Here is a 13,581-nt window from a genome sequence, read left to right as displayed (position 1 = left end):
ACAACTTCAAGGCAGTCCAATCAACTTTTACCTCAGAATAGACGAGACCCTGGAGTCTGTCACACTTGCACTGAGCACTAATCTTATCACTCATTTCCAATTAGCAGAAAATGTAGGGAGAGGCGCACACACTAATAACTGACCAGTCACTCCAGAGCCAGGCTTTTCAAGGCTGTGGACTTGTCTCCCTACTTAGGCCATGCTGCTCTACGCTTGCTGAAAGTTTAGAGCATCCATTCCCTGCACAGAGAAAGGGGGGAACCTGCTGTTTTGAACTGGACCTGCTGGTCTGTGTACTAATAGCATGACTGACTTAGCTGGATCACCCCCTCCCGTTCCTGGTACTTCCTGTCACACAAGTAACTGGCCATAAGTGGGTAACTCTGGCCCCAAGTGCTCTAGTCATAGGGGACCAGATCCTCAAAGATATGGTGGTGTCTAACGTCCGCTGTAATGGATTTGGGCCAGAGTACATAGCAGGAGCGATGGAAGTGCACTAAAAGTGACAGGGCCAGAGGTGTGGCCCAGCCCCCACACTGCTCCCTGAGGTCTCACCCCTGCACCACCTCTTCTCCCCAGAACCTGCCCTTGTATTGCCTCTTCCCCCAAAACCCCTCCCCAACACCACCTCTTCCTCCAAGGCCCCACTCCTGTGCTGCCTCGTCCCCCCAAAAGTGGGAGGGCGCTCTTCCCCCCTGTTCTGGCACCCTGGTACACAGTCCTCCCCTTTCCCCAGCCTGAAAACCCCAGCATGCAAGATTCCTGGGTTTGGATGCTCTGCACAGGAAAAGAATGGGGGGAACTTCCACCACTGTCCCTGATGTTGGGTGTGTGGATTACAGCCTGGGTCATGCTACAGTTGAAACCGTACCAGAAATGTACCTCCACAGAGCGTTTTTGGCATCTGTTTCTAATACAGTTCTAGCTTGTTTGTACTTGTCAGGGAAGTGTGCAAGAGTGCTGCTAACAACAAGCAAACCTGGGGACAGTTAGCATGGCTTCGAGCACAGTAGGGAATGGGCCTACAAGCGAGGGGCATCCACCATTTGGTTCACTTCAGCAACTGCTAGAAATCAGGGGAATCTGTGTCTGACTTGCCTTACCTTTTCTCCCTGGGCAGACTCCAGGCTTCGGTGCTGAATGGCAGGGTTATATGATGTCATTAACCCAAAGCATGATAGGCCATCTCTGTGGAGCGAGGAGTTGACAATTCCACAACAGATCTTTTGGAAATCTGCTTATAGGGAACTAGTGAGAACTACAACTGTAAAATATCATCCTGGTCACTAATTATGTAGGTCTGGCAAGTGTGCCGCTCATCGTGAGCTTGGAATGTGTGTTTTTAAACTTTGGCTGTCCCTCTTTCATTAAATACTCACAAGTGAGATATTGCCTTCACCATGACATTTCAACCTTGGCAGGATACATGATATCACCCAGAGCACCTGAGGTGCTGGGAATGCAGCAATCAGTTACTTGTTTCCTAGAAGAGACAGAACATGCTAACCCCCATGCACTGAGATGACCAGTAGGGCCAGATCCACAAAGGTCTATAGGTGCCTAAGTCCCATTGAAATCAATGGGAGTTTGGTGCCTAACAGCTTTTGGGGATTTGGGCCTTATTCTTCAATTTGTATTGTTTGTCGTTTTAAGAATCTCCACACTTGATAGACTAATAAAAGCACAGATTTACAATCCTGTACCATAGGGATTCTCCATCCCTGTGATCTTCTGTCATCCTACCCTTCAAATAAATCTTTTCTGGGAATAAAATATCATTGCCCCCAAGCCACCATGTTCCCATCTCATTTGAAAGCAGGCATGCGCTCTGAGAGATTTTGCTAAACGCCATCTGAATCAGGTCACAACCCACAGATGTTTTTGTCTCCTCTCATAGAGATTCCCAGCACATTCCTCCTGCCTGATGTTATCTGCTTAGCCAATACGTGTATGGAAAGGACGCCCTTCTAGCTCTGCTGGGTTGACCTAATCACAGATGAAAAATTAAGAGAAACATTATATTGTATTTTGTATGAACTGCTATAGACTGCTGTATCTTGTGCACAATCCAGAATCCAGCGTTCCCTAACTGCAGGGCTTTATTAGTAGCCGGGTGTGCAAGCCAGAAAGCCCCCAGAAAGACTTGCTGATCTGACTGCAGCTGCAGCGCTGGCAGCTAGGCAGGATGGGGGAAGGGGAACAAACATCTTCTCATTTATCAACTGATCACATTTGATCTGATGTCCCTGAGGCAGTGGCATTCCACCATGCCACTTTTAGTCACACTTCAGAGCCTATCAGCACTTCACTCAGACTAGGGAGATTTTCAACTGTGGTATCTTAGGGCCTGATCCAACGCCCACTGAAATCAATGGAAAGACTCCTGTTGCGGCCATGCGTTTTGGATCAGGACCTTAGTTCAGTCGTATGCGCCTGCTGCTTATTCCTCACCTAAACTTATGAAGAATGGGCATGCTGTCCTTGGAATAAGTAGCAAAACTCCTGTTGGCAGCCGGGCTCCTCGGCGCCCATTTGGTCAGATAATTCCTTCCCTTCTGTGGTGTCACAAACGTGGTGTAGGACCAGGTGAGGTTCACACAGCTTGCACACAAAGACCCTGTTTCCATTGCAGCAGTCCCTATTGCTACAGCGCACAAGGAGAGAGATGGCCGGACGCTCAGTAAAACGGTCTGCTCTTTGGGTGCTTTAAGGGGTGCGCTGGAGGTGTTGGCTTCTCTGTCGAGGAAGGTAATGATATGAGCCACACCCAGAGCACCGTCTGTCCATGGGGCTCAGCACACTAATGAACTGTGGCACACTGATACAGCCAGGAGTTGTCTGAGCTGAGCCCTGATCCACCAGAACTTCAGCCTCCCTGATAGCAGTTAGCGTGGGCAGTCCCAAGCTGGGGTAACGCAACTCGCTCGCAGCCTGACACCTGCCTTTGTGTTAGTGCCGCTGAGGTGTGTGTTGCGGAGCTAAGGGGTTGGGCTGGGGAAACCTAGATGCCGGGTGTGATTCCACCTCTCTGGGCCCTAAAACTGGCTGTGGCAGTGTTGCCTGCCATTCAGTACCATTCCAATAGTCCTAGGACCCTGGCTTGACCTGATCTGGGTATAGTTATTGGTGTCTTATGATGCAGTAATAAACTTCTCCCTGCTGTGTCTCATGCCTTTCTGAAGAGGTCACAAGCTATCTGCGTGAGGTGAGAATGCAGGAGAGAGCTGGGAACGCCATCACGCTCTTCCCCGCAGCCTCTCTTGTGTGTCTAGCTGACCAATTGACTTGTCGAAAACATCATAAAACATCCCGGCTTGCAACAATTTGCCAACTACCGTGTGAGAGAAGGGAAGCAATTGTGTGCGCGTGGGCGGGGGGGAGGGTATCTAAGATAGTTTGGGGGTGATGTCAAGGTTTGACAGCACAAGTCCTACTGATCGCCCATGCGAGTGCTGAGTGACTCTTCATACCTCCCTGCACCATCATGGAATCGCTACAGGTCATAGAAAAACTATTTGAAATTGTATTTTTAAACATTATTTGGGCTATTTTTGGTGTGTCCAGTAAAACTACGTGCCTTAAAATGTGTCTAACAGCACAGGATGAGAAACCAGAAGGGTTTAAAATATGACTAAGTGTTAGTTTAAAACTATAATTTAAAAAGATTATAAAGTAGAATGGGTCAAAAAATTTCTGTAGAAACCATGGACTGAAAATTAGGTTTTTGTCTAAACACATTTTTTTAAGGAAGTATCTGCTTTCTGTGGGAAATGGGTATTTCTTTTTCATCAAAAACACCAAGTACTTTGGTCAAAAATCAAAATAGTTCCATTTGATATGCTGTCACAGTGCCTCATGGGAGATTTAGTTTATTTGTCCCATAACCCCATTCTCCTCTATGGCTGGGCCACCCACCACTGTAGATACCTGAACACCTTCCATGTAAAATCCCTAGCAATAGCCAAGTCCATTGGGGACTTCCTGGAGTCTCTGGCACTGCTTTTCGAAGTACAAATGCTGCTTGGAATATTTGGGGGGGGGGAGTGGGGCTGGTTGATTTGTTTCTGTTTCAGGTGTTGTTTTTAATTTTTAATATGGGGTGGAGAGTTGATGGGAGTGTCAATGTTGCCATTGTCCCTTTTGGTTAACTTCTTAGAGCCCAAAGCACTTTATAGCCCATATTCACACAATCACCTCTGAGGCAGCTAAACAGTGCAAAACAACGTGTAGAGGATCTGCGGGGGGAAACGAGAGCTTTGGGCAAAGACCTCAGAGCCAAATCCAGCCAACGCTCTTAGAGATTGGCCCAACAGATCCTCAATATGCAAGCAAAGCAAACTCAGAATCTCAGGTCTTCTCTGGAAGTTCCCTACACTCACAAACTGCAGGGAGCTCCCATTTATCTATCTTGGCAGAATGAAGGGCAAAGGCTCAGACGGTATGTCTACACTGCAATGTAAGCCCAGGGTTCAAACTCAGGCTCAAGCCTAACCCCCATCCACATGCAAATCATGCTAACCCAGGGTTCAGACCCAAAGTCCCAAGACCCACCAGGAGTGGAGGATCTGAGCCAGAGTCAAGCCAGGACCCAGAGTTCAAGCCCTATTGCTCTGCCATGTAGACACAGCCACAATGGATTTGAGCTCTGGCAGCCTGCCAAAAGTATCCCACAAGCCCATGAGCTGACTTTCTTTGTCCTCTGTACAGTCAAGTTTGGTGGACAGTCAAGTTTTCCCACACTGCACCACCAACAAAGGGGTAGGGTGGCCATATTTTGGAAGGGTGCTTGGAAGTCTGGGATATGGGAGCTTGGACTCAGGCCTGCATAATGCAGTGTAGACGCTCGAGCCCTAGGTTAACAAACCCAGGGTCTGCTAACTCAAGTTCTACTAGCCCTGGGCTTACATTGCAGCATAGACAGACCCACAGACTTTAGGGCCGGATGGGACCATTGTGATCTAGTCCAGCTATTTTCAAACTTGGGTTGGGACCCCAAAGTGGGTCACAACCCCATTTTAATGGGGTCACCAGGGCTGGTGTTAGACTTGCTGGGGACCAGGGCCGAAATGAAGATTAAGCCCCACTGCCCGGGGTCAAAGCCCAAGGGCTACAGCCCCAGGTAGCAGGGCTCAGGTTACAGCCCTGGGGTTCAGCTTTGTCCCCCACCCTCACCCAAGGCAGCGAGGCTTGGATAGGCTCAGGGTTCAATCCCCCCTCTTGGGGTCATGTAGTAATGTTTGCAAAAAGAAAAGGAGGACTTGTGGCACCTTAGAGACTAACCAATTTATTTGAGCATGAGCTTTCGTGAGTACAGTGTAGCTCACGAAAGCTCATGCTCAAATAAATTGGTTAGTCTCTAAGGTGCCACAAGTCCTCCTTTTCTTTTTGCGAATACAGACTAACACAGCTGTTACTCTGAAACCTGTAGTAATGTTTGTTATCGGAAGGGGGTCGTGGCGCAATGAAGTCTGAGAACCCCTGATCTAGCCTGACCTCCTGTGCACCACAGAGCAAAGAACCTCGCCCACCCACACCTGTAATAGGCCCATAACCTCTGGCTGACCCACTGAAGTCCTCAAATCTTGACTGAAAGACTTCAAGTTACAGAGACTCCACCAAACCAGCAGGGCTCCACACCCTGCAGAGTCAACCCTGTTGGGATTTCACACTGTGGTTCCAGTGAGTCTGGGTGTTGCACATCTGTGGCTTACACAACTAAGCCATTCCCTCTGGCTGGAGCTAATACAATGTAGCCACAGAAGTGTGGCTTCTTTTCTCCTCAGTTGTACTTTGCCAGGTATGTTAGCCTGAAAACGAGTTTTTTGCTCCTTAAGAATATGTCTGGCTTAGTTCTTCCCCAGAAGCGGCTATTTCTGCTCTTACAGCCAGGGCACTGAGGAATGGGGACATGGATGCAATTAGCATTTAGGGACAGAAGTGCATTTAATCAAAGCAGCCTGTATCAGCGGCTGCTGCTTTATGTGGCCAGAACGGTTTGTGAGGAGCACCATCTGCTGGCTGCACATTGGGTTACCTTTGCTCTTTGCACTCCTAGCTCTTCTGACAGTAACATGATGGAGGTGAGCTGTTTTCCTTCGCACAGCCCTCTCCTCTCATCTCATAGCTCCTCTGTGCATTGGTCCTGCTGCTATTGTAGTAGCATGGGCTCCTTTCTACACCATTCTGCTTCCACGAGCCAGAGAGCTTAGGAAGAATTGCATGCTATTCCCTCCTCGCCCTGTGATCATTGTACGCATCTCCCTTCCTAATGCTCCTCTTGTCTTCATGCCTTCCCCCATCCTGCCCCTTCCAGGTGGAATTCCCTCCCTTCCTCAGTGTGACAGCTACTCCTCCATAGTGTAGCTATGTCTACACTGCGAACTAGGGTGTGAGTCCCCTGCTTGTGTAAACAGTGCCCCCTGTGCTAGTACTGTGACTACACGGCTCTTTATACTCAGGTTAGCGAAGAGTGTGATACGCAGACTTGAGCGGGGCAATCAGACCCTTAGCTCGTAGTGCAGACACAGCCTCGGCTTCATCCTTGGCTCACTCCTTCCCCCAGTCCTAGGCCAACTCAGGGGCCGTGCAGCCACTTCCCCATACAACAGCCCATGGAGCTGGGCTCTAAGTTAGCTACCTCCTCTGGGTCTGAGTGCATCTGGCAGCTGCCCTCCATGCCAGGGCAGGCCGCTGGTTGGTAGTGGTCCAAAACTAGTTGGCTGTTTGGTGAGAGGATGGATGGTTTCATGGGTAAGGCACCGGACTGAGATCAGGAGCGTTGGATTCAATTCTTCCCTCTGCGACCCGTGGGCAGGACACTTGTGCCTCTGTTCTGGAGATGTAGAACAGGATGTATTATCATCCCCTTCTGTCCGGCTAATCTATTTACGCTGAGCTCTTTAAGGCAGCGACTGTCTCACTATGTATGTACAATGGCACAATGGGCCCCTAGACGCTATTGTAATAATTGTTTCCATGGTGCTGTATGGGTACAGGAGGCGACCTTGCACGCTGAGTGAGGCTGGGGTTTATCTGTACAGCTGAGCCGTTTCACCAATCCCCTCTTGCTGTTTGACTCGTCAGTCTCTTCTTCGTGCCCTTCCCTCCCCGCCACGCTGTCCTAGCACTGAAGTAACCAGCAGCATTCAGAGCGCTAGCGGGAACAGCTGGTCCAGAGGGCGAGTGCTGAGCCCCAACCTGTCCAGTGCAGGGAGCACTGCCAGGGATTGCTGACGGAGCAGCTCACAACTCAGAGCAAGAGTGCATGGATGAGCAGCACGAAACAAACCCATCTGTGGTGCCGGGCGAGTCACACCCATGACCATGATTTAAACTAAGCCTCTCCCTGAATGAACGCGCAAAACCCTTCCGTGCTGACCGAGAATCCAGCTCTCGGATCTGACAGAGAGAGCGAGCGATCCCTGCTGAAGCGTACTGGGAACAAACAGTCCTGCAAAGCACAGAGGTGCGAAAGGAGCGGCCTCTCAGAGCTGCTACAGCGGAACTGTCTTGCTCTCGTGGGAAGGAGACAGCACTAGCCACAGCTGCAGCTGAGTCAGTCGGTAATGGACTGGACTCAAATGGGAGCAGCACGATAAGGCCAGAAAATTCAGGCACATCCATCATCTCGTGTTCCAGCCAAGCAGACCGAGCTGGCTCGCCAGAGTGTTGCTGGAAGCCTTTGGCAAAGAATCCCCTTCCTCTGCTTGTGCCTGTCTGTTAGCGGAAATACCCAGCGGTACATCAGCCAGAGAAGGGAAGATGCCATCACAATAAGAACCTGGGGATGTTTCCGGACACACAGCGGACCCGACAGCTTTGCAAGCTGCATGGAGATAAAGCCAGGATGCTCTGCTTGAGTTTCTCACTGGTTGTGTTACAGTGACACATAGAAATCCCACGCAACACTGGAATGGGAGCAAACACAGGGCCTTCCAATGCACAGTCAGGTATCCTGCATTCCCACTCCTGCTCCGCCCCACACTCCTGCTCCTGCGGTGGCACCTCTGAACTAAGAAATGAAAACTCTGCCCTTTGACAAAATACAACCCCTGGATCTGATCTGCCTGCCCCATCAGCCGCCCCCCCGCCCACGTGCTGCTCCCGCTGGACTGTTTCACAGAAGAATGACAAAGGCAGGGAGGTTTGAGGGATTGGATGCTTTTAATAGCCAGAAAGTCCAGCTTGCCAAAGAGATTTTGAAAGCTGCTCTCCAAATACCCAGCAAGTCCAGTGGGCCTCATCTCCACCAGTAAACTTTGGCTAAAACATTCCCCACTATTGCTACCCTTAATTCAGCTTCCCAAGCAGCAGAGCCAACAGCAGCGCTAGTGGGGAGAAGACGCTCTTGCCCTATAGTTGACATAAAGTGCCATGTACGTCATGGAGACCTGCTCTGAGCAGGTGATGTGGTGCATAAAATGGTGGCATCTGCCTACAGTCCTCTGTCTACTTGTGCTCTTGCCACGCTTCCACGGTGGGAGCTCAGCTAGTATTAATGAGCGAGAATGATACACGTAGACACTGGGGAGACAAAAGTTCCCGGTAGGTACCAAGCAGTTTGTCTCACTCTGAGAGAAGAGGCTCTGTTATAACACTGCAACCTCCCCCCCAACTTCTCTGAGATTCCGTCACGCAGGAGGTCGTCTCCAATGCAGAAGTCTTTGTTCCGATAGCACCAGTGGGGTCCTGCCCCCTGCCGTGTGTCCTGGATGAGTCTACATGAGGAACCTGGAGAGGTCGTCCTTGATTTCAGCTTCATCCCAAGGCCCATGAATGTTGTCTTTGAGCAGCTGCAGCCGGATGAGGCAATAAGGACACAGGCATGAAATGGAGATCAACAGAAGGGCAAAGAGAAGGGCAGCGACGCCCGAGATGGTCAACAGCCCAGCCAGTGCAGACAGGGCGAAGAGCAGGGTCACCCCCACATAGCAGCGGGGTGTCTGCGCTTTGAGCTTCTTCTGCAGCATGGGCCACAGGGCAAAGATCTGGATGGCAAAGGTGACCATGGCGAAGGTGTGCAGGGAGCGGGGCAGCCGGGAGGCCAAGCACACAGAAGCGAAGATGGCCATGTTGAGGGACAGCGTGCTGGAGACGATGGCGGCATTGGCCCCATAGTCAAAGAAGATCAGGTGCCCCAGGAGCATGAGGACCGACATGGCGTAGATGGTGTCTGTGCTGATCGACTCTGTCAGGGTCTTCAGCACTGGGGAGAAGCCGTAGGTGAAAGCTATGAACACCAGGGTGCTCTTCAGGTCCGCCCACCAGGTCCGACCGCTCTCCTTCCTCCCCACCCCCAAGTCTATGACATCAAACAGGATGTAGCCAATCAGGGAAGAGGCCAGGCCAGCCCCGAACAGCCACTGTGGGGTCAGCAGCCCATCATCCATGTACCACCAGATGACGACGAAGATGCAGACGCTGCACAGCTGTTGGATCACCACCCCAGACTCAAACACCACTGCCCAATACTGGTACTTGCGGGCATAGATGTTCTTCCGCAGCTCTTCCAGGAACCGGTGGTCCACATAGTTATCTGGGAAGGGCTGCCTTTCATACAGCACCTTCTGCCAATGCTTCCTAGGGCTCGCTTCCACCTGGGCACAGACCATTCTCCCAGCACAGCCCTGCTGCGTCAGCAGCCTCTTGCAGTGAAATCCCCTCACACAGACTTGGGAGAGCCACACGCAGGGGAGGGCTCATTCTCCAGGAGTGGACAAGTGGAAGGTTTCTGTAGGTCCCCTCCTCCGAGAAGGGCTCGTCACAAAGCACTCAGATCTCCACGCATCAGGCTGGGGCTGAGAGTGACCTCTTTGTTCTGTGCAGAGCCCTGCCAGCTCCTAGAAAACAAACACACAACGAATCACTCAACTGCTGGGCAATGCAGACCAGAGATTCAATGACTGAACTCTGATCCCCAGGCAAGGCCCAGGAACTCTGAGAAAAGCAGGAGACCTTGCACAGAATAAGCTATTGCTGCTCTTAGGGCAGCAACATTCAAGACCCTCAGACTCTCTCACATACTACTTGCCAGATGGCTTCTGTCGTATGAGCATCTTCGGGTGCTTGTTCTATCTGTAGTTACCAGAAAAGAGACCTAAGAGTCAGCATTCCTGGGTTCTGTTCCCAGCTCCATCCCAAGCCCATGCAACCTTGAGCAAGTCCCTTAATCTCTCTGAGCAGAACCAAATACCAAGCTAGCTACCGGGCAGTGACTGCAGAGAGAATTGCATGGAGAGCTCTGGTTCCTAGTACTGTCATGCAGCCGAGCCCCATGTCTGTGCCGTGCACTGCTGCAGTACAGATGGTGGGGAAGGAAGTTAGCAGAGGCAAAAGAGCCAAGCAGCCCCTGCCTGGAGTAAGACTGGGTCTGTTGTGCCCCTCTAAAGAGTAGATGGGAATCCTTTACTAAAAAGGGTAAAATTCAAACCCTGATCTAAGTTCCCTCTAAGCTGCATGGCCGTGCAGCAGGGGAGAGGTGCCCCGAGCTGCTGTGGTGAGAGAGGGCTGGGGAGAGTCCTCTCTCCCCGCTGCAGCCCCAAGGCAGCCTGCACCCCAGAGCCCTCACTCCCCACCCCACCCAGACCCTCTGCCCAAGCCCTAAGCCGCCATCTGCACCCCAAACCTCTCATTCCTGGCCCCACCCCAGAGCCCTCACCCCTTCCGCACCAGCCCTGAGCCCCCTCCCACACTCTGAATCCCTCGCTCCCACCCTCGCCACATATCACCTCCATATTGGTGCACATCACAAAATTCATTCCACACATGGACGTAAAAAATTAGAGGGAACATTGGCCCTGATGACTTATTCCTGTATCTTTTTTGTCCCAATGTCCTAAGTCCAAGTGAACTCTGGACAGCAACTCTCTTACACACACTGAGGAAAAGCTGACTGTACTGACGGCAGTGGGAGTTTTAACATTAACTTCAAGGGAGCCAGGATTTCACCCATCAGATTTCTCGTCTTTCAGCAGAAATGAATGGTTTAGGTTCTCATGCCCTAGCACAGCGCCGCAATGTTGGGCGTTCCCCAGGCTGCAGGAATGGCTTTATAGAAATGGGGAAATCCCTGGGTTTTTTTTAAATGAAAAACTTTTCTTGGCCAAATTTCACCTGATTCTTTCCATTTTGAAAAGAGAGTGAAAATATCTATACACTACTGGCAAAGAGGAATTTTTCTTGACTGTAAATACTACGGAACTCATGATTGAGAGCGAAATAGAAATCTGATCGTGTTAGTGGTTTGGAAAGGGCTGGTGGATGAAACACTCCAAGGACTCACTGTTACCTTGTAGGAGTGTAGCGAGGCCTTGGGTGCAGGGACCATTATATCTCTGCCGTTTGCCCGCTCAGGCCCCAGGTTTGCACTGAGCGCCATTTGGATGGATCCCTGTGCTAGCACAGTGCCCCATGGAGACCAGCTGAAGGGAGCTCATTGCAGGATTGAGAACAGCTCTCAGACGTTGAGCCCATTCCCCGCTAAAGGAAAGCCCCAAGGAAAGCAACATGCCCCAAAGATTACCAACTCGGTGCTTGGGCAGAGCAAGTGGCCTGGGTTAAATTCTGAGCCCTGTGCTGAGAACACCCTGCCTCAGCCCAGGAACAAACAGCTCAAGGGACTCCCAGCCGGATCTCAGGTAGGGGTCAGTGCGGTGGGTGGGGGCTGTACAGATCGGGGTGCGGGCGGGGCTGTCGGGGTCAGTGCGGTGGGTGGGGGCTGTACAGATCGGGGAGGGGTGTGGGCGGGGCTGTCGGGGTCAGTGCGGTGGGGGCTGTACAGATCGGGGTGCGGGCGGGGCTGTCGGGGTCAGTGCGGTGGGGTGGGGGCTGTACAGATCGGGGTGCGGGCGGGGCTGTAGGGGTCAGTGCGGTGGGGTGGGGGCTGTACAGATCGGGGTGCGGGCGGGGCTGTAGGGGTCTGTGCGGTGGGGTGGGGGCTGTACAGATCGGGGTGCGGGCGGGGCTGTAGGGGTCTGTGCGGTGGGGTGGGGGCTGTACAGATCGGGGTGCGGGCGGGGCTGTAGGGGTCAGTGCGGTGGGGTGGGGGCTGTACAGATCGGGGTGCAGGCGGGGCTGTCGGGGTCAGTGCGGTGGGGTGGGGGCTGTACAGATCGGGGAGGGGTGCGGGCGGGGCTGTAGGGGTCAGTGCGGTGGGGTGGGGGCTGTACAGATCGGGGAGCAGGCAGGGCTGTAGGGGTCGGTGGGGTGGGGGCTGTACAGATCGGGGTGCAGGCAGGGCTGTAGGGGTCGGTGCGGTGGGGTGGGGGCTGTACAGATCAGGGTGCAGGCAGGGCTGTAGGGGTCAGTGCGATGGGGTGGGGGCTGTACAGATGGGGTGTGGGCGGGGCTGTAGGGGTCAGTGCGATGGGGTGGGGGCTGTACAGATCGGGGTGCAGGCAGGGCTGTAGGGGTCAGTGCGGTGGGGTGGGGGCTGTACAGATCAGGGTGCAGGCAGGGCTGTAGGGGGTCAGTGTGGTGGGGTGGGGGCTGTACAGATCGGGGTGCGGGCGGGGCTGTAGGGGTCAGTGCGGTGGGGTGGGGGCTGTACAGATCGGGGTGCTGTCGGGGTCAGTGCGGTGGGGTGGGGGCTGTACAGATCGGGGAGGGGTGCGGGCGGGGCTGTAGGGGTCAGTGCGGTGGGGTGGGGGCTGTACAGATCGGGGAGGGGTGCAGGCTGTAGGGATCGGTGGGGTGGGGGCTGTACAGATGGGGGAGGGGTGCGGGCGGGGCTGTAGGGATCGGTGGGGTGGGGGCCGTACAGATCGGGGAGGGGTGCGGGCGGGGCTGTAGGGATCGGTGGGGTGGGGGCCGTACAGATCGGGGAAGGGTACGGGCGGGGCTGTACACTGGTTAGAGCGTGCGGGGCGGGGGGTGCCCGGGGCGGGGGCTGTAGGCGGGGCGGGGGGTGCCCGGGGCGGGGGCTGTAGGCGGGGCGGAGACACAGCGCGCCCCCAGCGGAGCTCGGGCAGCAGGCGGGGCCGGGACCCGACCCTGCCGCTTCCCTTCCTCCAGTTGCCGGACGCGGCTTACGCCGAGCCCGCGGCGAGCCCCGCCGTCTGCTGCCGCCCCCACCCCCCGGCTCCGCCGAGCGGGAGCTGGCCCCGCAGGGGGCCGTGCTGGGCTCCCTGAGCCGCGGGCTTTGCCGCCAGCAGCGCCCCGCGGCCCGCGCTCTGCGCCCCCCGGGCACGGGGCAGCCCCGCTGCAATCCCCGAGCGGGCAGCGCGGCTGGGCCCCGGGCAGGGGGGGAACCGGGGTGCGGTACCTGGGCCTGGGTCGCTGGGGAGCCGCTTCCCGTCTGCGCGGCGCGTGACTCTCCCTCCGCCATGTAGGCGGGGCCGGAGCCTGTCAGCGCGCGGGGGCTGCCCCCTGCTGGCCCGCGCGCGGCCGGCCCCCTGCTGGCCCGCGCGGGGCCGGCTCTGCGGCGAGACACGCCAGCCTGCGCGGGCAGGGAGCGGGGCGACGGGGAGCGCCTTGCTGTCGGGGATGCTAGAGCGTGGGGCTGGACCAGGGCCGGAGATGGGGGAGGGTGGGGCAGGTAGAGAGTGTGAAAAATCAGGACACTTATTTTGCGAGGGGTGTGTG

General features: G+C 54.3%; 1 protein-coding gene across 2 annotated transcripts; it reads right to left on the bottom strand.

Moving 5' to 3' along the window:
- Nucleotides 1-8,144: 8,144 nt before the first annotated feature.
- Nucleotides 8,145-13,355, bottom strand: PIGC (phosphatidylinositol glycan anchor biosynthesis class C). Of its 2 annotated transcripts, XM_073356320.1 has the most exons (3): nucleotides 13,262-13,346; nucleotides 11,288-11,478; nucleotides 8,145-9,839 (listed from the first exon to the last, which is right to left on the bottom strand). In XM_073356320.1, exon 3 carries the CDS (start codon nucleotides 9,609-9,611, stop codon nucleotides 8,718-8,720), a length of 894 nt encoding a protein of 297 aa, XP_073212421.1. In that variant the 5' UTR covers nucleotides 9,612-9,839; nucleotides 11,288-11,478; nucleotides 13,262-13,346; the 3' UTR covers nucleotides 8,145-8,717. The 2 variants fall into 2 exon arrangements, with proteins under 2 accessions (XP_073212421.1, XP_073212420.1); XM_073356319.1 differs by lacking the exon at nucleotides 11,288-11,478 and having other exon boundaries at nucleotides 13,262-13,355.
- Between the last annotated feature and the right edge of the window lie 226 nt (nucleotides 13,356-13,581).

The sequence above is a fragment of the Lepidochelys kempii genome, chromosome 8 (genome assembly GCF_965140285.1).
Source record: "Lepidochelys kempii isolate rLepKem1 chromosome 8, rLepKem1.hap1, whole genome shotgun sequence".
NCBI lineage: Eukaryota > Metazoa > Chordata > Testudines > Cheloniidae > Lepidochelys > Lepidochelys kempii.
This window is presented reverse-complemented; position numbering and strand designations above follow the sequence as displayed.